Source organism: Plasmodium gaboni, chromosome 10 (genome assembly GCF_001602025.1).
Source record: "Plasmodium gaboni strain SY75 chromosome 10, whole genome shotgun sequence".
NCBI classification, from domain to species: Eukaryota; Apicomplexa; class Aconoidasida; order Haemosporida; family Plasmodiidae; genus Plasmodium; species Plasmodium gaboni.
Window position 1 is genome coordinate 746,280 of NC_031490.1, and position 22,336 is coordinate 768,615.

Below are 22,336 nucleotides of genomic sequence, written 5' to 3' on the forward strand. Positions count from 1 at the left end.
ATTTTCTTTGCTCTCGGAGCATAATAAGATATTCTTCCCGAATAACATCTCTAAAGTCTTCTACACCTGCAAACAAATAAGGAAAAAAAAAAATAAAATAAAATAAAACAAAATAAAATAAAACAAAATAAAAAAAAATAAAATAAAATAAAACAAAATAAAGGGATTAATTCAGTGTTATATACATATATATATATATATTATTTATTTTTTTACCTTGCTCGAATGCCTTAATCACTGCCAACCTTGTCGGTACATGAACATTCTGATGAACTATTTTTCTCAATTCTCTATTTTCAGGTGTAAGAGCACATAAATTTTCCCATTCTAAATTAACATCATAAACATAAAAATTATATTTGTCATTATATACACATTCTGTCATAATTTGCATTATATTATATTCATCATATTGTGGGAATAATCCAGGGGCACATTCCCCACCATATTTTTCTTGTAATATTTTATTTTCTTTTAATATTTTGCATTTAGTCCAAAATACAGGTGGTAATCTATATTGTAAGGTTCTACCACGAGCATAAAAAATTTTTATTTGTGTGTGAATGCTTGCTTGTAAAAAAATCTCAAATAACGGCATCTTTACATCCAACTTTAAATTAACAATTTCTACTTTCTTACCAAACTTTTCTTTAACCTTGCTAACTAAGCTCTCCATCTTTTCCTTATCGTATTCCATCAATTTACAATACGGTCCTAAGAAAAAAAAAAAAAAAAAAAAAAAATTCGTGCACATGTATAAATGTGTATAATTTTTAGAATATATGCACTTTATATTATTGGTCAATATATATAATATTTGTGTCTGTGTGTGTGTGTTTAAATATGTTTTTTTTTTTTTGGCTAGCTAAAAAAAGTGCAAATTTTAAGAAAAAAATTATGAACATGTTCATGTAATAAAATTGTAGCTAACCAATTTTGGGTGTTACAAAATAGAGAATATTTTTTTGTTTATTTTTTTGAATTTCATAGTTACAATGATTTATTAAACGTGTTTGTCGTATAATATCTAGTACTTTTTCTCTACTTTCGTGTGTTAATTTATAATCGTCAGCATTTCTCTTTGGGTCTTCTTTTTTGTTTCTTATTTCTTCTTTGAGGATTAAATCTTCCCACGTTTCGACAGGTGGTAGTGCCGGAATGTACCTAAAGTGTGATAAAAAAAAAAAAAAATAAAAATAAAGAAATAACAAAATATATGAATAATTCGTAGCATTTAAATGGTATACATATATATATATATATATATATATATTATTTATTTATGGAACACTTATTACTCCTCCTCCGTGAAATATTTATAATCATCCAATTCTTCATCCGCTTTTAATCTTATTTCAAATGTGTTAATTACTTTATTAGGCTTATATGAAAATGCCTTCTTAAGCCTTGGTGGTAATATGAATGTTTTCCTTTTCTTATGAATATTATAATTCTCAACAAAAATATGAGAACAAAAGAAAAGAACGAATGATATTAGAAATTTATGATTCACATATTTTAAAAAATTTAACATGGTATATGTATAATATAAAAATATACCAAAGAAAGAGCATATAATATAATCAAAATTGTTATTCAATCTTTGATAGAAAAAAAAAAAAGAAATAAAAAAAAAAAAAAAAATATATATATATATATATATATATATATAATCACATATACATCATTTTTAAAATATACTTCTTATATATATATATTTATTTTGTATGTTTACTTATATTTTATCGTCCAAATAATTTTAATTAAAAAAAAAAATAAAATGATAAAAATAAAATAAAATAAAATACAAAAATACATCCATATTATAATATTATATTTTAAGTTAATGTGTTAAAATTTTTTTAAAAAGGAACAAACATGATAAAAAAAAAAAATAAAATAATATATATATATATATATATATATATATATATATATTATATAATAAGAACACATATGAGTTATTTATATATATAAAAGTACAAAAATTAAACATTCCTTTGTGTATTTATTCATAATTAAAGAATTAATTAAAAAAAAATAATAAAGTGGAAATATATAATAACCATAGGGCTAAATATATGTACATATATATATAATATATATATATATATATTTCATAATGTGACATATTAAACGAATTAATAAATAATTCCGTTTTTCATACTCCTATAATATTAATTTTTATGTTTTGTGTAATCTATACTGAATCAATAAATTTTTAAAATACTGTGAATTATTTTGTTGCAACAAGTCTGATAGAATGGTATGGAAATTGAATGTGCTTGAATTTTCTATGTTTTCAAATAATAATAAGAAATGTTTAACACTATCAATATTTAATAAATCGTTGGTAGAAACATTTTCTGGAATATTATAGATTTTTTTTTGTAAAAAGAAATAATGTTTGCTTATTTTGATAATTGCATTAGTAAAAACATTTAGAAAAGAATTTGCTTCTAATGGATCATTTTTCATAAATAAGTTCATTTCTCCGATATAGACTTGTATTTTTTCTTCTGTATATTCATTAAGAATTATATTACTAATTTGATTTTCTTCTTTTTTTTGTCTTAGTGTTAATATGATTGGGTTATATAAAAAGAATGTTTTCAAGAGTACTTTAATAATTTGTAGAAAAAAGTAGAAATGCGATGAATTAAAAGTTAGAAAAGTAACAGATTCAGATGAATCTACAAGAAAGTTTAAACATTTTTTAGTAATATCACAATCATAACTATTTAATAAATATTCTATAGTTGAAAGAAGAGAATTTAAAAGAACAGTTTTTTCATCATTATATATATATTGAAAAAACATTTTATGTTCTTGATTATTTTTATATTCATTTGGTACAACAAATATATTTTTACATATTTTTAAATAATTTAGAATATAATTTTTATTTTTATATAACATATCATAATACATACTATAATCATCTTCTTTCATGCATAGTTCTGAATTTAATTCTGAGTTTACTTTTTTTATATGTTCATATTCTTCTCTAAAATAATGAAAATGTTTTTCTAAAAATATGGAAAAAATTTTAAAAAACCATTGTATAATTAATTGATTGATTAATTTATTATTTATTAAATATTTTAATTTTTCACTTAAAGAAACATAAACTAATAATATATTATTATTAATATAATCATATGGAATATATATTAAACTATTACATAATATATTATTAAAAATATTTGTTAAATCATTATATATAAAGAAATAACTTTCTTTTATAAACTTTTTAATTATATTACATATATTTTCATGTAATAATTTTATCGTATAATAATTCCATTTTTTTCCTTCTATACAAATATTATTTTTCATATATAACAATTCGTTATTACCAGACACATTATTCATATTATCATTATAATTCATACTAACCATATTATTCAAACTGTTTATATCTTTCATATTTTTCATATGTTCCATATTATCAATACTGTTTCTCTTTTTGTTCATGTTGTACATGCACACAATATCTTTTTCCTGACCGGTCAGGTGAAAATAATTAACTTCTACACACATTTTTGGATATTTTTCAAATGAATAATTAGTTCTTATCATATCATTAAATATTGAATATATCATTAAAACATTTTCGAAAAGGTTTATAAATAAATGTAAAAATTCGTTATCATTTATTAATGTATTATTATTATTCATTAAATTATAATACATATTTTCATCTCCAAAATTGACATGTGTTCCTAATTTATTACTACTACTATTATTATTATTATTATTACTGTTCATATTATTACTGTTCATATTATCATTAGTGCTATTATTTGCCGTTTGATTTAATGTTCTTTTTTGTAATTTACTCTTAAAAGATATATCAATTTTTTCATATGAAAATAAAGAAAAAGACTCGTGAACAATTTTACATGCATCAAATAATGAATGTAGCATGTCTTCTTTTTTATGAATAGAATCAAAGGATCCTACTTGTAACATTGTATCATTTGCATGTTTTACATAAAAAAGGTCATACAACTTTTGAAATGTATTTATATTTTTATTAAAATGTGTAAAAAATTCATATGTATCTTCTAAAACTAATTTAATATATGGAACTTTTTGATTTATATTATCTACTTTTAAAACAGATATAAGTGTTAAAAGAAATATACTAAATTCTTTATTATATTTAAATATGTTTGTCGATTTTTTATAATCTAAAAATGTTTTCAAAATTTTTTCTATAATATCATTTGATAAAAAGCTTTCTAAGTTCATTATTATAGATGTAAAAATAGCTAGATAATTTTTTTTTAATTCAAAAGATATATCTATTGTATTTTCAATTATTGTTTTCATTAAATTATCCATAATAAAATATGCATAATCTTTATTATAATTTAAAATATAAGTACATTCAGAAATATGTTGTAATCTTTTAATTTCAAACAGAACAAAATTTGTTGATACTTTATTAAATTCCATAAAATCTTTTTGTAATATTATTTTAAAAAAATTTAATAACTTATTAATACATTTATTATTAATTTCGTAATAAGGTGAACCTTGATATTTTTCTATACATTTTATAATAAATATTTCTAATTCAATATTTTCCTTTTCTCTTTTTAGCATATCTAAATTATAAGTATTACAAGACATATTTGAAAGACTACCACTATTATTATTATTATTATGATTATTTTCAAGTTCAATGTTATTATTATTCATTTGTATTATTTTTTCTTCTAGATTATTTTTCATATTAATTTTATTTTGAATAAAAGCCTCTTTAAGCTCTTTTTCTCTTTCACCTGTACAAGTCATTTGATAAGAAAAAATATTTTCATTTATTTGTTTATCTCCATTTGTGACAATATTTTTTAATTCTTTTAATGTATTTATAAAGAATGATAATAATTGATAATAAGCTCTTAATAAAACATATATAAAATAATCTTGTACCTTTAATGTTTCATTACATAAATTATTTACATTAATAAGCGTATTATAATATATAAAGAATTCATCAAATACATCAATCATAATATGATATATCTCATGATTATATCCTAACAATACTTTAATAAAATTAAATATTTTTTGTTTTAAAATATTTTCATTTTCATCATAATCATTTATATTATTTGTATCATTTTCTTCACATTCTTCTTTTATATTTTTATAATAAATATAAAACCAATCTTCATTATATTCAGTTATATAATTTTTAATAAAATCAATCATTAATTTTTTATTCATATAAGCATTGGTGCATGATGTTATTGATTCTGATTGTTCTCCTTCATTAGATATTTTAAAAAATTTTTGTTCATTCTTGTTATTTTTAGAAGCACCAAAAGGTTTATTATTATTCATATTGTCATTCATATTGTCACACATATTGTCACTCATATAATCATCATATATAGGTATTTTTATAAATCTTATAAACATCAAAATAAACAACTTTTTTAAATCATCACAAGATATTATTAACTGGTTGTTATGATAATCTTTTTGATTATTGTGATTCAACAAATGTTCTCTATCAGTTTTATATATGTTATATAATTTACTTTCTTCTATATTATATTTATTATTAATATATATTAAATCCTTATTATGATCAAATATATTTTTACATATAGTTAATATATTGATTAATATTTTCGTATTAGGATGATTAAAATTTTTAAATATATTAATAATAAATATATGTAGACATTTTAATTTATTTTCTTTTTTATGTAAATAATTTGATATAGGAATACAAGATAAATTCATAATCATTTTTATATATATCTTTTGAAAGTTATAATGTTCTATATCATGAAAATTTAAATTTATATTAAAATAATTATCTAAGAATAACATGAATTCATCTTCATTTAATTGAAAAAATGTTTTATTATTAATTTTAGATATATATTCAATGATATTTAAAAATATAATTAATAATATTTCTTCTACATCTACATCTTCTAGAAAATGTTTCAATATATGTGTTATATTTGAATCGTTTGATGATAAATAATTTTTATATAATATTTCAAAATGGTTGAGTGGGATATGTGTACGAATAGAATTATTATTTTGATTTAAATGATTAATATTTGATTCCTCTTTTTTAAAACATAAAATTAAAATATTAAGTAAAAATTTTATAGGTGAATTTGCTTCATTAAAAAATATATGAGCTGGAAAAAAAAAAGACAATTCTTTAATACTTTCAATTAATAAAGAAAATTCATTTTTTTTGTTATAACATAAACAATAATAAAAAACAAGAGAAATTAAATGAAATATTATATTTATATCTGTAATAATTATAGTTCGAAACATATTTAATTGTTGTTTATTTAAAATATTTGAATAATTTTCATTGCTGATATTAAAAAAAATTTCTTTTAAAAAATTTATACATATATGTAAAACACAATTAAAATAATAATTCTCATCATCAATATTATTCATGTTATTATTCATATTATTATTATTATTATTATTATGGATAGTATCACTCTTTTCATCTTTTAAACTTTTATTTTGTAAACCACCTGATATAAACACATTATTATTCTCATTAATATTTACATTGTTTTGTTCAGATTGACATAATATTATTCTATTTATATATTCACAAACAAAAAAAATAACAAAATTTAATAGATATCTAAAATATATATGTTCATTATGCAAACATATAATACTTAATATTTGTGATATTTTATTTCTTGTGGAATTCATATATGTACTTATCATATATATATCATTCTTATTAAAATAAGAATTCATTAAACATGTTTGTTCATTCAAAAACTCATTAATTAATTTTGTTTTAAACATTTCATTCGATTTTATTTTTAAATTTAATATATCACTATCTAATATGTGATTGTAATTTATAGGCAAGGAAAATAAAATATTTATAAAACTATTTCTTATATTTATCTTCTCATCATTTGAATATATATTATAATATTTTTCAATTAATTTATTCATATAACAAAATGATAAAAATAATAAATGATCTTTATATATAACCATATTATTATCACTAGTAATTATATTCGAAAATACAAGATTAAATACAACATAAAATTCAGATATATCTACATTCTTACATTCATTCAAATATTTTACGCTCCCTTGATCATTCTTTAAAGACTTCAAAAATATCTCACAAAGCTCTTTACTTTTAATCATTAAATCGTCTGACCTTTCTTCCATACTCTCAATAATTTAAAAAAATTAAAATAAAAATAATAAGAATAAGAATAAGAATAAGAATAAGAAATATAATAAATATTATATATAATACTATATACTATATATATTATATATTATATTTTTATGTTCATATGTTTTATATTAAAGATATAGCATCATATAAATACATATATATATATATATATAATTATTTATTTATTTATTTTAATACAAATTTATAGCAATTCAAATATCCAAATGTTAAATATTTTAATACGTTCATAAAAATAATTATATAAAAAAAATATGCTATAAAAAAATATATATTATATAAAATATTTGTATATAATTTGAATCATAAAAATAAAATAATATAAATATAAAATATATTGCATACAAGAATATATTTATAGAAATTTATATAATTATATATATATATAAAACACAAATAAAAAGAAAACAAAACAAAAATAGGACTTATTTTCTTTATTCTTATTATATTATATTTTATATACTTTTTAAAATTTTTTTTTATACAATTTCAAGTTTAATTGAATATAAATATTAAATGAAAAGATTATAAAAAAAAAAAATATTAAAATTCGTATTTTTTTTTTTTTTTTTTTTTTTGTACATATATATAAAAAAAAAAGGAATATGTATGTATTATTTCTTATTATATAATAATTATTATTTTTTTTTTAAATATTATATATATATATATATATATATTATATATATATATATATGTATATATTATATAATATATAATTTTTTAAATGCATTAAAATAAAATAATATTCACTATTTTTATATAATATATTTTTTTCTATATATTTATAGATTTCACTTTTAAAAATTTTATTAATTTTATTGTCTTAAAAGTGTTTTGTTTTAAAAAATTATATTATTTTATTAGTATACAAGGGTTTATATATATATATAATTATTTTTTATAATATTCTTCACAACGGTTTATTTTTATTTATTTATTTTTTCCATATAATATAAAAATTTAAATGTATCATATTTTTATAAATATATTATTTTTTATTTAAAAGATTAATTTTATGTATTAAAAAAAAAAAAAAAAAAAAAAATAAAAAATATTGATATATAAAATAATAAATGAAGATATATTTAGATATATATATATATATATATATATATATATATGTAGTGTATAAATATTTTTGTATGTGTTCATATTATTTTAACTTTATTATTCATAAGTTGCTTTTTCTTTTCTCTTGCAATTCTTTTAGCCTTCTCTAATGGTGTTTCTTCAACAACATTATAAATATTACTATTATTATTGTTATTATTATTATTGTTGTTGTTATTATTGTTGTTATTATTGTATGTGGGGTTTTCTTTTGATATGGGTATTATATTATCCTTTTGTTTCTCATTATAAATCTTTTGAGAACTTGTTACTGTATCATTTTGAGGTGGTTGATTGTTTTTGTTTTCCATATGATTAATATTTATAGTAAAGAAATCTTCATTATATATATCATTTGTAAATATATTTCTATCTTCTTCATTATCATTTTGATCATATATAAAATTATGTAATTCATTATCATTCGTTGTGATTTTTTGTTCTTGTTTGATTATAGTAAAATTATCTTTTGAGAAATCAGTATTATAAAATTTTTTAAAATTAAATATATTAATATTATCATTCATTATATGATTTTTAAATACTTCATCACACACCGAATATGTTGTTTTATATTTATATAATAAATATGAACGATAATGTTCATAACATTCTTTTTTATGTGTTAATTTTTGTAACTTATCTAATACATCATGCATATTATATTTCCTTCTAATTGTTTTATATATATCTGTCAAATTAATATTCATATCTTCATCTGTTAAAAATATATTATGTATAGAAAAATATAATTTTGTAAAAACCTCATTAATTAATTCCATAAATGAATTAAAATTCCTTCTTAAATCTTTACGTCGATGAGCTTTTATTTTATGAACTATAATACAATATTTATCAAATAATTTATTTAAACCTATATTTAAACTTTCTTTTTCTATTATTAAATAATTATTATCTTGTATTTTATTTATATAATTATCCATATTTTCATTCACTCTTAAAGATGAACCATCCAGATTCTCATAACTATTTCTTTGTTCATCTATTTTTCCTACAGAATTTATAGAAATTTCTTTTATATAATTACAACATATACCTTTATTATATAAAAGTATTAATTTTTTTTTCATTTCACTTAATAAATTTTTCTTTTTTATTATTGGAATTGTTATATTTTTCTCGATATTCATAATATGATTATTTTTAAAATATTCGACATCATCTTTTATTACCAAATATTCTTTAAATATTATTTTATTAAATAATTTTTCTTTAATTATATTTTTATATTCATTTTCTAAATTATTAAATACTTTATTCATAGCACTACTATATTGTTTTTCATTATATTCAATTTTTCTTTTCTTTTTTTTCAAATTCATATAAATATATAATTCCCACAAATCGTCTTTTTCTGGCATAATCTGTTTCATTTTGTTCTTCTCTTCCCTTACATATCTTTGTAATTCATCTTCTTCTTCATCAGATGGATTATTTAAAATGTCATCATTATAAAGATTATCATCTGAATTGTCAAATATTTTATCATCATAAATATTGTCCTTATAATTGTCATCCTTATAATTATCAACATGGTCATTTTTTTTTTTTTTTTTGGGGTTCTTTTCTTTCTCTCCTTCTTTTTCATAACTTGATCTTGAAAAATTATCATTACTATTCATTTCTTCTTCACTTTTTCTTCTCTTTTTTCTTATATATGCATTAAGTTTATTCAAAGAGACATCATTAAATAAATTCTTCAATTGAAATATTACACTTTTTTTTTTCTTTTTTTTTCCTTCTAATTCAGCTTCCGTTCCTTCATCAGGTCCAATATATGTATCCTCATTATTTATATCCTCTCCTTGTAAATTCTCAAAAAATTCTCTTGATGATTTCATATTTGAAAAGGGATTATTATCATCATTTTGAAAAGGTCTTTTTTTTTCTATTCCATAATCCTTTCCTTTTTCTTTCTTATCATGGTTCATAAAATCAAAGTTCGAATTATCTTTATCGCTCTTTTCTGTATCATCAACTTCTTCTCTTATTACATCATCGTCATCGCTAAAATTTAAACTCATCTTTTGAAATATTATAAGTGATATTATTTAATGATAATAAGGGGATATTATAAATATAAATATATATATATATATATTATATATATGTTATATTTTTAATTTATTTTATTTTTATTTAAATAGCTAGCTGGCTCACCATTTGAATGGGAAAAAAAAAAAAATAATAAAAAATAAAAAGAAAATAAAAAAAAAAATAAAAAAAAAAAATAATAAAATAAAAATAAAAATAATATTATAATATAATGAACGATATATTATAGTAAGGATAAAATAATATGATGTATTTATTTAGATATGACTAAATTAAATAATATATATACAAATTTAAATATTATATTTGTTATGATATATGTTTATTATTTATTTCACACATTAAACATATCAAATATTAGAATTTATATATTTTCAAAATTGTATTGTATCCCCTAACCATATTACACACACTGCTCAAAATTGTTTTTTTCGAGGAAATATAAAAATATATAAATAAATATAAATATACATATATATATATAATATATATGTTTTATTTTTTTGTTGATGCTATATTTGTCTCCTCTGTTTAAAAATAATTACGTTGAAATTTTTTTTTCCAAGTTTGGAAAAAGTCTTTACTTAAATTAATGTTTATCATAAATATACGATAAAACAAAAAAAAAAATAATAAATAAATATAAAAAGATTTAAAAAAAAAAAAAAAATTTAAATTAAATCTATACGTTTCAAAAAAAATATATGTATATAAACTATAAAAAAATATTATAACTTAATATATATATATATATATATATTTTTAAAGAAATGATTGTTTATTAAATAGTTATTTTCTTGAGCCACACATATATATATATATATTTATATATATATATTTATATATTTATATATTCATTACATATGTGCATGAAAAAAACAGATCTGGCAAATATTCATATTTCCTATATATTCAATGTGCCTTGTGGTTTTGCTTCACCTGTTCCTCCACTGAACCATTACAATTTCGTCAAATAATACATATCAATTTTGTTGGACAATATTTTGATTAAGTATAAGACTAAGGAAAAGGAAGAAACGTAGATACCAGCAAAAGATAAATTATTTAAATAAAAGTATATAGAATGAGCAATGTATATATAGAATAAGGAATGAATAGGTGATATAATATTTAATAAATATTTATATTTATATAAATATAATACAATCTCATATATTTTATTATTTCCAACATATAATCTTTTCAAAAAATCATACTGATTTAATAATTTGACATAAAAATCCGTTTTCTTATCATCCTTTATATTCTGTATTATTTCTTCCTTATTAAAAAATTGCTCATCTGTCCATGTTTTTATAAACCATAAATTATTCTGAAATATTAAGCGAGCGTAAATCAAAAATAGCTGTAATAAGACTAAACCTCCCAATACTTTACCTGAACAACAAAATGAAATGAAATAAAAAAAAAAAAAAAAAAAAAAAATATATATATATATATATATATAACTATTACATTATAATGATTAGCACACATATATGCATACATATATATAAATATATATATATATATATATATATATTTATTTATATTTATATTTATTTATTTATTTTTTTGTTTAAGAATTACTCTTCTTGGAACCAAGCAAATGGAAACTGCCCCAGTTAGCTTGGACAAGGAAATATGGAAATATTGATATATAGGAAAAGAAAAGTATATGTATTAAATTATTGATTAGATATAATTTTTGTGAAAAGAAATTGTAAGAATTAAGTATGAATAAAAGTCTGAGAACAAAAAATTTATAAAAGAAAAACAATAATGTTGATAGAGTATGTATTTTGACAAGTTTATCTGTTTTAATATTTTTGAATTCTCCAATGAATGCATATTTTTTTTTAAAAAAGGTATATATATAATCACTTTTAAAATATAAAATTGTAAATATTAAAAATAGAAAATTTACAGAATTATAACTTATTAATTTCGAAACATTAGATGATTTGCTAAAAAAAGGTATACTACTAAGATATTCATGTATAGAACTATTCAAATATTTATCTTTTAAATATGTTGTTGTTGTATTATAATAATTTTTTAATTTCCCTTTATAAATGGACATATCATCTTTCAATCTATTAATTATTATTATAGAATATTTCTTTGCATAATGATATTTATCTACAACTATTTCTTGGGTTCTATTTTTAAATTTATCAAAATCTTTTTTATTTATATTTAATTTATATTTATTTAAAATATTTTTCAACTTTTTTAATTTATTTAATTTGTCTTTTATTGAATCATTTTCATTAAAATGACGTTTTCTTATTTCATTATTAAAATTGTTATCTATATTATGGAAATTAATATTCATATAATATATATTATTTCTTCTTTTTTTTTCTCCACCTCGTCTTTTAAAATTATTATCCCTCAAAGATTGTATCGCATAGTCATAACTTATATTATACTTCCCTCTTCTAACTTCTAAACATGTTACATTAACAAATACAAAAAAAATCAAATGAATGAAGAAAATTGCCTTTTTCATATTTATGCCTACATATAAAAAAAAAATAAAATAAAAAATACATATATATATATATATATATATAAACCCTTTCACATTATGTGTATTACATATATGTGTATGCAGATATATCATTATTATTTTTGTGATATTCCCTTTTATTTTATTATTTTTTACTTTATCTTTTCTTTAGTTTTCTCATTATATCAGCTAATCAAAAGACTAATCTAGGTAGTACTTATATATCTTTAATTGCTATCAAATAATATATATATGTATGTATATTAAATAATTTTCCTTTTTTTTTTTTTTTTTTTTAATTAAATATTTATTAATACTAGGGAATTGGCCCCTTTTCTTTTTATATCTAATATTTAAAACAAAAAAAAAAAAAAAAAAAAAATTACATAAGAAAATATTAATAAATACACATTAAATGTATTAATAAAAAAAAAATATATATATATATATAAATATATTTATAATAATAATATATATGTATAATACAAAATATTATTATTATTTTATTGGTTTTATTTTATTTTTTTTTTTTTCAATATATTAAAAATGTCTCCTTCCCTTTTTGCTCGTTTAATATCTTTTTTATTATTTATTTATTATTTTTTTTTTAATAAATAATATATATGCTTTTTCATTTTATTTAAATAAAAAAAAAAAAAAAAAAAAAGGTTAAAATATGTATAGTATTTATATATATTATTAAACGTATTATATTATTCTTTTTTTTATATTGTGTATATTAAATATGAACATGTACATGTAACACTTAATATTTTCCGATCTCTTTTCTTAATATTTTTGATACGAATACAAAAATATATATATATATTAATATATATATGTACATAAAAATATTTTAAGAATATTATTTATAAAAAGGAAAGAAATTATAATATTTTATTTTTTTTTTAATTAATTCTGTTCCTTTCCCCTCTAATATAATATATATAATAATATATATTTTTTTTTTTTTTTATTTATAATTTTTAAAATACTTTAATATATATATATATATATATATACAAATATTTTTTGATACATTTTAAATAATATTTAATATATTTATAATATATATATATATATATTTTTTTCTCTTTTAAAAAATAAAATAATCCTTATTACTTGATTTTGTCATGAAATTTATTATAATATATAATAATAATATATATCTATATATAAATAATATATTATTTTAAAATATATATATTTATATAAATGTATATATTTTTCATTTAATCATTTTATTTATTATAATATTGTATGATTATGGTGGTCTAATATATATAAATAATTTGTCATAAAGTAATAGGTTTTAATATTTTTCATTAGAGTTAAAAATATACAATGATTATTAAACATGTTCTTTTCTCTTTCATTCTATTTGTATGTTATATTATTAAATATGCGGAAGCATATTTACCTGGAATGAATCCGACGGTAAAAGATAATATAATGAATAAAAATGAAATGAAATATGAATATACATAAATGAATATATATATAAATGTACATATATATATATATATTTTTTTTTTTTTTTTTTCTAGACCTATAAAGAAGGTGATCCAGTTATAATTAATATCAAGAATTTATCTAGTAGAAGGGCTGTTACCACTTTAGATTATTTTTCTTTTCCATTTTGTTCATCTAATAATTCAAAATTAAGTGGAGAGAAAGCACCAAATATATTTAAAATTTTATTAGGAGATACTCTTCATGATACAAACATTGAAACCACATTTTTAAATGATAAAAAATGTGCATTTTATTGTAAAATATTTATTGATAATAATGTATATGAAAAGTATAAGCATCTAATATTATACAATTATAATATAGTATATTCGGTTGATAATTTAGAAATATTTAGAGAAGACCCTAAACGAAAAGGATTTTACTATACAGGAATACCCATAGGATATGTTCATGATGTAAAACTAAAGGATCATAATATATATTGACATATATATTGACATTTATATTGACATATATATTGACATTTATATTGACATATATATTGACATTTATATTGACATATATATTGACATTTATATTTACATTTATATTTACATTTACATTTATATTTATCTATGTATCATTTTATATTTATAGAGGAATTATAATTTATATACCTATTATAAAATCACCATACTATACAATACACAAGGTGGATCTAATTCAAACAAATATTATATCGTTGGATTTGAAGTAGAACCACAAAGGTAAAATTATATGTTAATTATTTATGAAGTATATGTAACGGAATATTAATAATTATCATATTAAGTTATACGTTAATATTCTTATATATTTATTTATAAATTTTTTTTTTTTTTTTTTTTTTATAGCGCTGATTTTACAATCAATGATGATTGTGTTCAGAATGAAAATACTATGATAATGGAAAAAAATAAATTTGTTACATTTAAATATGATATAAGATATGTTAAAAGTGATAACTCTTTTCAACACCGATCAGAACATTATTATAGAAATTTGAATGATCAGAGCATGATACATTGGTTTTCTATTATTAATAGTATAATCCTCGTTATTTTATTATCCTTTTTATTAAGCACCATATTAATTAAAGCATTACATAAAGATTTAAATAAATACAATAGGATTAATACAAATATATTTGAAACCGATGATATGGATGACAGAGGATGGAAACTAGTTCATGGTGATGTTTTTAGAAAACCAAGAAATTCAACCTTCTTTTCAGCATTTGTAGGTGTTGGTATTCAAATTATGTTTATGATACTTGTGTGTGCATTAATTTTATTAATTGGAGTTTATAAATATAAACAAAGATATAGATATATACAAATTATGTTTTTTATTTGGATATGTATTAGTAGCATATCTGGTTATGCTTCTTCAATTTTATACAAGCTCTTTAAAAGTAAACATGTCAAATTAACTATTTTTAGAACATCACTTATTTATCCCTTTATCTTGTTTCTTATTTTTTTCCTTATAAATCTAGTATTACATTATGAACACTCCAACACAGCCATTTCATTTTCTTCTTTAACGTCCGTGTGTATTTTGTGGTTTGGAATATCTGTACCTTTGATTTGTCTCGGATCATTTATAGGCAACAAAAAAAAACCAATCGAATTACCTGTACGTGTTAATAATATTCCAAGACACATTCCAAAACAACCAATGTTAAATTCATTCCTAGTATCATCCTTTATTGTTGGATCAATACTCTTCGCGTAAAAAAATAAAAAATAAAATATAATATAATAAACGAAACGTTTATGAATATTTATGGATGTATAGATATATGAATGAATGAATAAATATAAAATTATGTGTATTCCTAAATTAGTGTTATATATATATATATATATATATATATATATTTATATATTTATATTTATTTACGTATGAACAACCTGCACATGTTCATATTATTTTATTACTTGTTCAGGACTATGTACACAGAACTTTTTTTCTTATTTACGTCATTGTGGAAAAGCAATATGTATTATTTATTTGGTAACATTAGAAATATAAAATAAAGAAACAACTCCATATAATATAAAATGTGTTTTATGTAAACATATATATATATATATATATATATATATATATATATATATATATATTTATTTATTTATTTTATTTTATTTTATTTTTGTAGGATTTTTATTTCTGGTAATATTTTTATTAGGCTTATTGAGTGCCCAATTATCAATTGCATTAACTTATTATACGCTTTCCTGGTAAATATATTTATAATATTGTATTTTTTTAAAAAATGGGAGTATATATATATATGTATATATATATTTTTTTTTTTTTTAGTGAGGACTACAATTGGTGGTGGAAATCATTTGTTGCACCTGGATCTTCGGGATTGTTTCTCTTTTTATATTCCATTTATTATTTCTTTATTAAATTAAATATATCAACCTTTTCAGAAACATTTATTTATTTTGCCTATTCATTTATTATGTCTTATACATGTTTTATATATACAGGAACAGCAGGGTTTTTAGCTTCTTTTGCTTTCCTGCGTAAAATATACTCATCCATAAAAGTTGATTAATCACATAAAATATGAACATGCATTGTATATATATATATATATACTATTCCCATTCTATTTATATATTTATCTAATTTTTTTTTTGTACATTTATTTTTTTAATTAAGAAGGAAAAATAAAATAATAATAAATGAAATAATATATATATATATATATTTATGTGTTTGCTTCTTTTAAGTGTCTATCATAAAAATACAGATTATACTATATATCTAAATATAATACATTTATTTATAAGTGTATATGTATATATATATATATATATATATATATATATATATATATATTTATTTATTTATTTACTTATTTATTTTTATCTTAATTTGTTTTATGTTGTCAATATATATTTTTTTTCCCTTTTATAAAATTTTCAATTAATTAAAGAAAATAGAAAAATGAAAATATACATCATTTATTTATGTATCTACAAATTTGTAATGTGGCGTTGCACTGTTTTTTAAAATATACTTTTCTATTATATCCAATTTTATAATATTTACCAAATATAAGGTATATTGTTAATATATGTATTATATATAAAAACAATGCGATTTTAATTTTGAATCATTTATAAATTGAAACATATATATTTTAACTTTTAAGGTTTATTAATAACAAGAAAAATGTTTTAATTTATAAATTTATTTTATATATATAATATATATATGAACACGTTTTTATAACAAAAAAAAAAAAAAAAAAAAAAAATTAATTTATTAATAATAATATTATTTTTTTTTTTATTCTTTATTTTTTATTTTTATTTATTTTATTTTTCGTCTTTTCTTTACTCTTCTTAATAATTCCCCTTTTTATGAATTTCTTTGTTCCTTTATTATTATTATTATTATTATTATTATTATTATTACTTTTTATTTTATTTTTCTTTTTATTTTTTTTACTGTTTTTATTAAATTTTGAAAAATGCAACTTGGGTGTTTTTTTAAATTGGAAGTTTTCCAAGTAGGATGGTATGTGAGTACCACTATTTTTAACAAATTTAATAATATCTTTCATATATTTAATATTTTCAGAAGTAAAGAATGTGATAGCTTTTCCTTCTTTTCTATCAGATCTACAAGCTCTTCCTATTCTATGCATATAATTATATTTGTCATAGCAAACATCATAATTTATAACAGTTTCAATACCTTTGATATCAATACCCCTACTTAATATATCAGTACATATAAGATACCATATATGTCCTTGTTGAAATTTTTCAAAAATATTTTTTCGTTCATCTTTTGGTTTTTCTGATGTTAATAAAGCAATATATGATACAGATTTGTGTAAGTTGGTATATATCATATTTGCTTTTATTATACTATCTACAAATATTAATACTGGTATATGTATTTCTTTATTTTTAATTAAATTATTTAATACTAATAGTTTCTCTTCCTCATTATTTACATATAATAATTCTTGTTTTATATTATTATTTATTGTATTAATATTTTTTCCAAAATATACTACTGTATAATTTGGACATAAGGTACTTATAAAATTTTTAATATTTCCTGGTAATGTTGCTGTAGTAAAAATTTTTTGAATTTTTTTATTTTGAATTTCTTTTAATAATGTATTAACCTGTTCCAAAAATTTTATTTCAAATAATTTATCAACTTCATCAAAAACTATAAAAAAACATTTTTTTAAACTTACTTTTTTTTTTTTTTTTTCATCCTTCTCTTCCTTTTCATGTATCATATTTAATAATATCATAGGTGTACATACACATATATCAATTACATTATTTTCTATAATATCATTTAATTTATTAAGATGAATTATATTAATATGTTTATAACTTTCAAATAATAATAAGGCTTGTTCATATATTTGACAAGCCAATTCATTAGTTGGTACTATAATTAAACTTTTTATAAAAATGAAATTTTCATTAAGATTATTTTTAACACATATATTTTCTAAATTATTATTATTACTATTATTATTGTTATTTATTTTATTTATTTTATTTTTTTTTTCATGTTCTTCTAAATATATATTATTCAATTTAATTAACAAAGGAATTAAGAATGAGCATGTTTTTCCACTACCTGTTTGAGATATACATATAGTATTATAATCATTTAATATAGATGGTATACACATTTTTTGTATACATGTTGGTCTTTTAAAATATAATGTATTTTTTATAGTACTTAACAATTTTTCATATTCTTTATTTATTATATAGCCTTTATTATTTGATTTATCATTATTTTTTATTTCTTCTTCTTCATTTGTACGAGTATTTAGCTTATTTTGTTCCATATCCTCTTCCTTATTGTCTTTATTATCATCACCGTCACTATATGGCTTTATTTGATGATTCAATTTATTTATATTACTCATTTTATCATGTTCTTTTTCATCATCTCTTTGATTATTTATTATTTTTAAATATTCTATAATATCATGAAAAAAGCGAATGGGAACAATATTCCTATTTATATTTTCATACTCAACATTTATTTCATTGATTTTCATATAACTATTAATCATATTTGCGTTTTCATAAAATTGAGAATATTTTATTCCCTCACAACTTTGTAAAAGTTTCTTCTTTTTTTCATCTTCATTTGATTCGTTTTCTTTTTTTATATTTAATATATTTTTTAAAGGTTTTAAATTTTCTTCTTTCAAACTCATCAAATCACCATTTTTCAAAGAGCTTTTCAAATTTAAACCATACGTCAGTTCTTTAATAACATCCATTATGTTACATAAAATATAACAATAAGTATAAATATAAATATATATATATATATATTTATTTATTTATTTATATAATATAAATCTTTTCTTTTTTCTTTCATTGACCGAATATTACACTTGTTATGTAGAACATTTTTATTTATGCAAATTTTTTATTATTTTATATTAAATATTATGATTATTTTTTTTTTAAATATCTTAAAAATTTACATGTTGTACATAAAAATAAATATTATGATTATATATAATATAACATATTATATATATTTATCTATTTTATAAAAACGTCGGATCTTTTTTTTTATGAGAACAACAAAAAAATTATATTTTCATAAATATTGTTTAATAAAGATAATAATTATGAATGTCATTTAAAATTTTTTAATAAAAATGTTCTTTTATAAATGATTAATTAAAAACAAACGAAATGAATAAAATAAAATAAAATAAAATATGAGCCTCTTTATATATATAATTATGGAATTATATAAAAATATATTTTATATAAAATAATATATATATATATATAATATATTTTCATTATGGTATAATAAATAAAAGAATAAATTATATAGATATAATATTATAATATATATATATATATATTTTTAAGGTACCAATATTTAGTATTATGTACATACAATGCCTCCGAAGGGAATAATATAAAAATAAGAATACCTTATTTTATTATTGCACTAATATAATATATGTTAAATATATATATATATAATATATTAAACCATATGCCTTTTTTTTTTTTTTTTTTTAAATGTTTTGTAGATACTTAATTCATAAAATTTATATTTTATTTATTTTATTTTTATTTAAATAGTTTGTATAGTCTGGAAAGCACAGGGAATACTGTATATTTATTTTTAAGAATATTAAAAAAAAATTAAGGTAATATAAAGGATAAATAATAAAATATATAAATATAAATAAATATTATATAAATATTATATATATATATATATATATATATATATATATAGATTGTTAGATAAATAATTTTTTTTTCTTTTCTTCTTTGAAAAGAGTTCCAAAATAAATAATTATTATAAATATATTATATATATTTAGTTATTTTTATATAATTATCATATTTCCTATTTTCAGAAATATAAAGAAATCAAGTAATTTATAATATCTTCATATAAAAGGACCCTTCTTGGCAAGATCAAATATATATATTTATTATTTATAATATATATATATTTCTGTACAACTAGCCATTTATTATTATTATTATTATTTTTTTTTTTTTTTTTCTCATAAAAATGGCTAACTATGCAGAAACATTTTCAGCATGGACAAGTATTTGCCTGACCGATCATACACTTTTAGGTGAAAATGACACTGAAGATGATATAAGAGAATTATGTGAAGAATCAGTTAAGACTTGTCCATTTGCAGCAGCTGTTTGCGTAAAGCCTGAATTTGTGAAATTTATAAATGACACAATAAAAAAAGAAATATGTCCATTTAAGCCTAAAGTTGCGTGTGTAATTAATTTTCCTCATGGAACTGATGTTGTTGAAAAAGTATTGGAAGATACAAAAAAAGTATTAGAGGATGGAGTTGATGAAATTGATTTAGTTATAAATTATAAAAAGGTTTTACAAAATGTTGAAGAAGGTTTAAAAGAAGCAACTGAATTAACAAAAAAAGTGAAGAATTTAATGAAAGAAAAAGTTTTAAAAGTTATAATTGAAACTGGAGAACTTAAAAATGATGAATTAATTATAAAAACAACTTTAGCAGTACTTGAAGGAGATGCTGATTTTGTAAAAACATCATCTGGAAAAGTTCCAGTTAATGCAACACCAGGAGCTGTTAAAGCAATAATTGAAGCAATGAAACAATATGTAGAAAAAAATCCTCAAAAAAAAGATAAAATAGGATTAAAGGTTGCTGGAGGTGTAGGAGATCTAAATTCAGCTAGCTATTATATCTTATTAGCAAGACGTTTTCTAAGTGCCCTTGCATGCCACCCAAATAATTTTCGTATTGGTTCTTCATCGCTTGTCCCTAAACTCAGGAAAATTATAGCACAAAACCCACCAGTATAAAATTGTAATATATATATATATAAAATAGTCTTATCACTAATTCATATTGTTATATAGACCATAACATATATATTAACGTAATAACTATAAGTTTTATATTTTTTCTTTTTCTTTTTTTTTGTATCATAAAAGAAAAATATATAATCACACATATAAATAAATATATATATAAATATAAATATATATATATATATATATATATATATATTAATGACATTTTCTATCATCCTTTCAAATATTTACATTTTATTATTTCATTATTTTCTTCATATAATATTATATGTGATTATTATCATTATGTATATAGTACATACGTGTACACATATGTCTTAATATATACACACATGATATTATTTATTCATTTTTAATTTGAAACATACGAAATTAACTTACATATATGTAAATAAAAATATACAAGCAGTAATTAGTACTATATATATATTATTACATAAGCTTCTTAATTTATATTTTAATTTATAATTTCCTTTTTTTGAGGAGGAGAGTTAACAAAAGGAGAAATAATTAAA

The 22,336-nt window shown here is 18.2% G+C and overlaps 7 protein-coding genes across 7 annotated transcripts; 2 read left to right on the forward strand and 5 right to left on the reverse strand.

Annotated features, from left to right (window-relative positions):
• Positions 1-1,534, reverse strand: PGSY75_1021000 (hypothetical protein; the record flags this gene model as incomplete). The annotated part of the gene is made up of 4 exons (XM_018785981.1): positions 1-66; positions 217-714; positions 932-1,164; positions 1,299-1,534. Coding segments are annotated over 4 exons (1,033 nt in total), but the record flags the coding sequence as incomplete, so codon positions are not given.
• A 650-nt stretch (positions 1,535-2,184) lies between these two features.
• Positions 2,185-7,212, reverse strand: PGSY75_1021100 (hypothetical protein; the record flags this gene model as incomplete). Its single annotated transcript, XM_018785982.1, has 1 exon — positions 2,185-7,212. The coding sequence occupies one exon, from the start codon at positions 7,210-7,212 to the stop codon at positions 2,185-2,187; it is 5,028 nt and encodes a 1,675-aa protein (XP_018641599.1).
• Positions 7,213-8,394: 1,182 nt separating this feature from the next.
• Positions 8,395-10,401, reverse strand: PGSY75_1021200 (hypothetical protein; the record flags this gene model as incomplete). The annotated part of the gene is made up of 1 exon (XM_018785983.1): positions 8,395-10,401. One exon carries the CDS (start codon positions 10,399-10,401, stop codon positions 8,395-8,397), a length of 2,007 nt encoding a protein of 668 aa, XP_018641600.1.
• Positions 10,402-11,390: 989 nt separating this feature from the next.
• On the reverse strand, positions 11,391-12,947 carry PGSY75_1021300 (putative membrane protein; the record flags this gene model as incomplete). Its single annotated transcript, XM_018785984.1, has 2 exons — positions 11,391-11,830; positions 12,023-12,947. The coding sequence occupies 2 exons, from the start codon at positions 12,945-12,947 to the stop codon at positions 11,391-11,393; spliced, it is 1,365 nt and encodes a 454-aa protein (XP_018641601.1).
• A 1,344-nt stretch (positions 12,948-14,291) lies between these two features.
• On the forward strand, positions 14,292-17,013 carry PGSY75_1021400 (putative endomembrane protein 70; the record flags this gene model as incomplete). Its single annotated transcript, XM_018785985.1, has 7 exons — positions 14,292-14,384; positions 14,495-14,878; positions 15,060-15,169; positions 15,296-16,174; positions 16,393-16,460; positions 16,606-16,687; positions 16,770-17,013. The coding sequence occupies 7 exons, from the start codon at positions 14,292-14,294 to the stop codon at positions 17,011-17,013; spliced, it is 1,860 nt and encodes a 619-aa protein (XP_018641602.1).
• Positions 17,014-17,760: 747 nt separating this feature from the next.
• On the reverse strand, positions 17,761-19,740 carry PGSY75_1021500 (putative RNA helicase; the record flags this gene model as incomplete). Its single annotated transcript, XM_018785986.1, has 1 exon — positions 17,761-19,740. The coding sequence occupies one exon, from the start codon at positions 19,738-19,740 to the stop codon at positions 17,761-17,763; it is 1,980 nt and encodes a 659-aa protein (XP_018641603.1).
• Positions 19,741-21,017: 1,277 nt separating this feature from the next.
• On the forward strand, positions 21,018-21,809 carry PGSY75_1021600 (putative deoxyribose-phosphate aldolase; the record flags this gene model as incomplete). Its single annotated transcript, XM_018785987.1, has 1 exon — positions 21,018-21,809. One exon carries the CDS (start codon positions 21,018-21,020, stop codon positions 21,807-21,809), a length of 792 nt encoding a protein of 263 aa, XP_018641604.1.
• Positions 21,810-22,336: the final 527 nt, after the last annotated feature.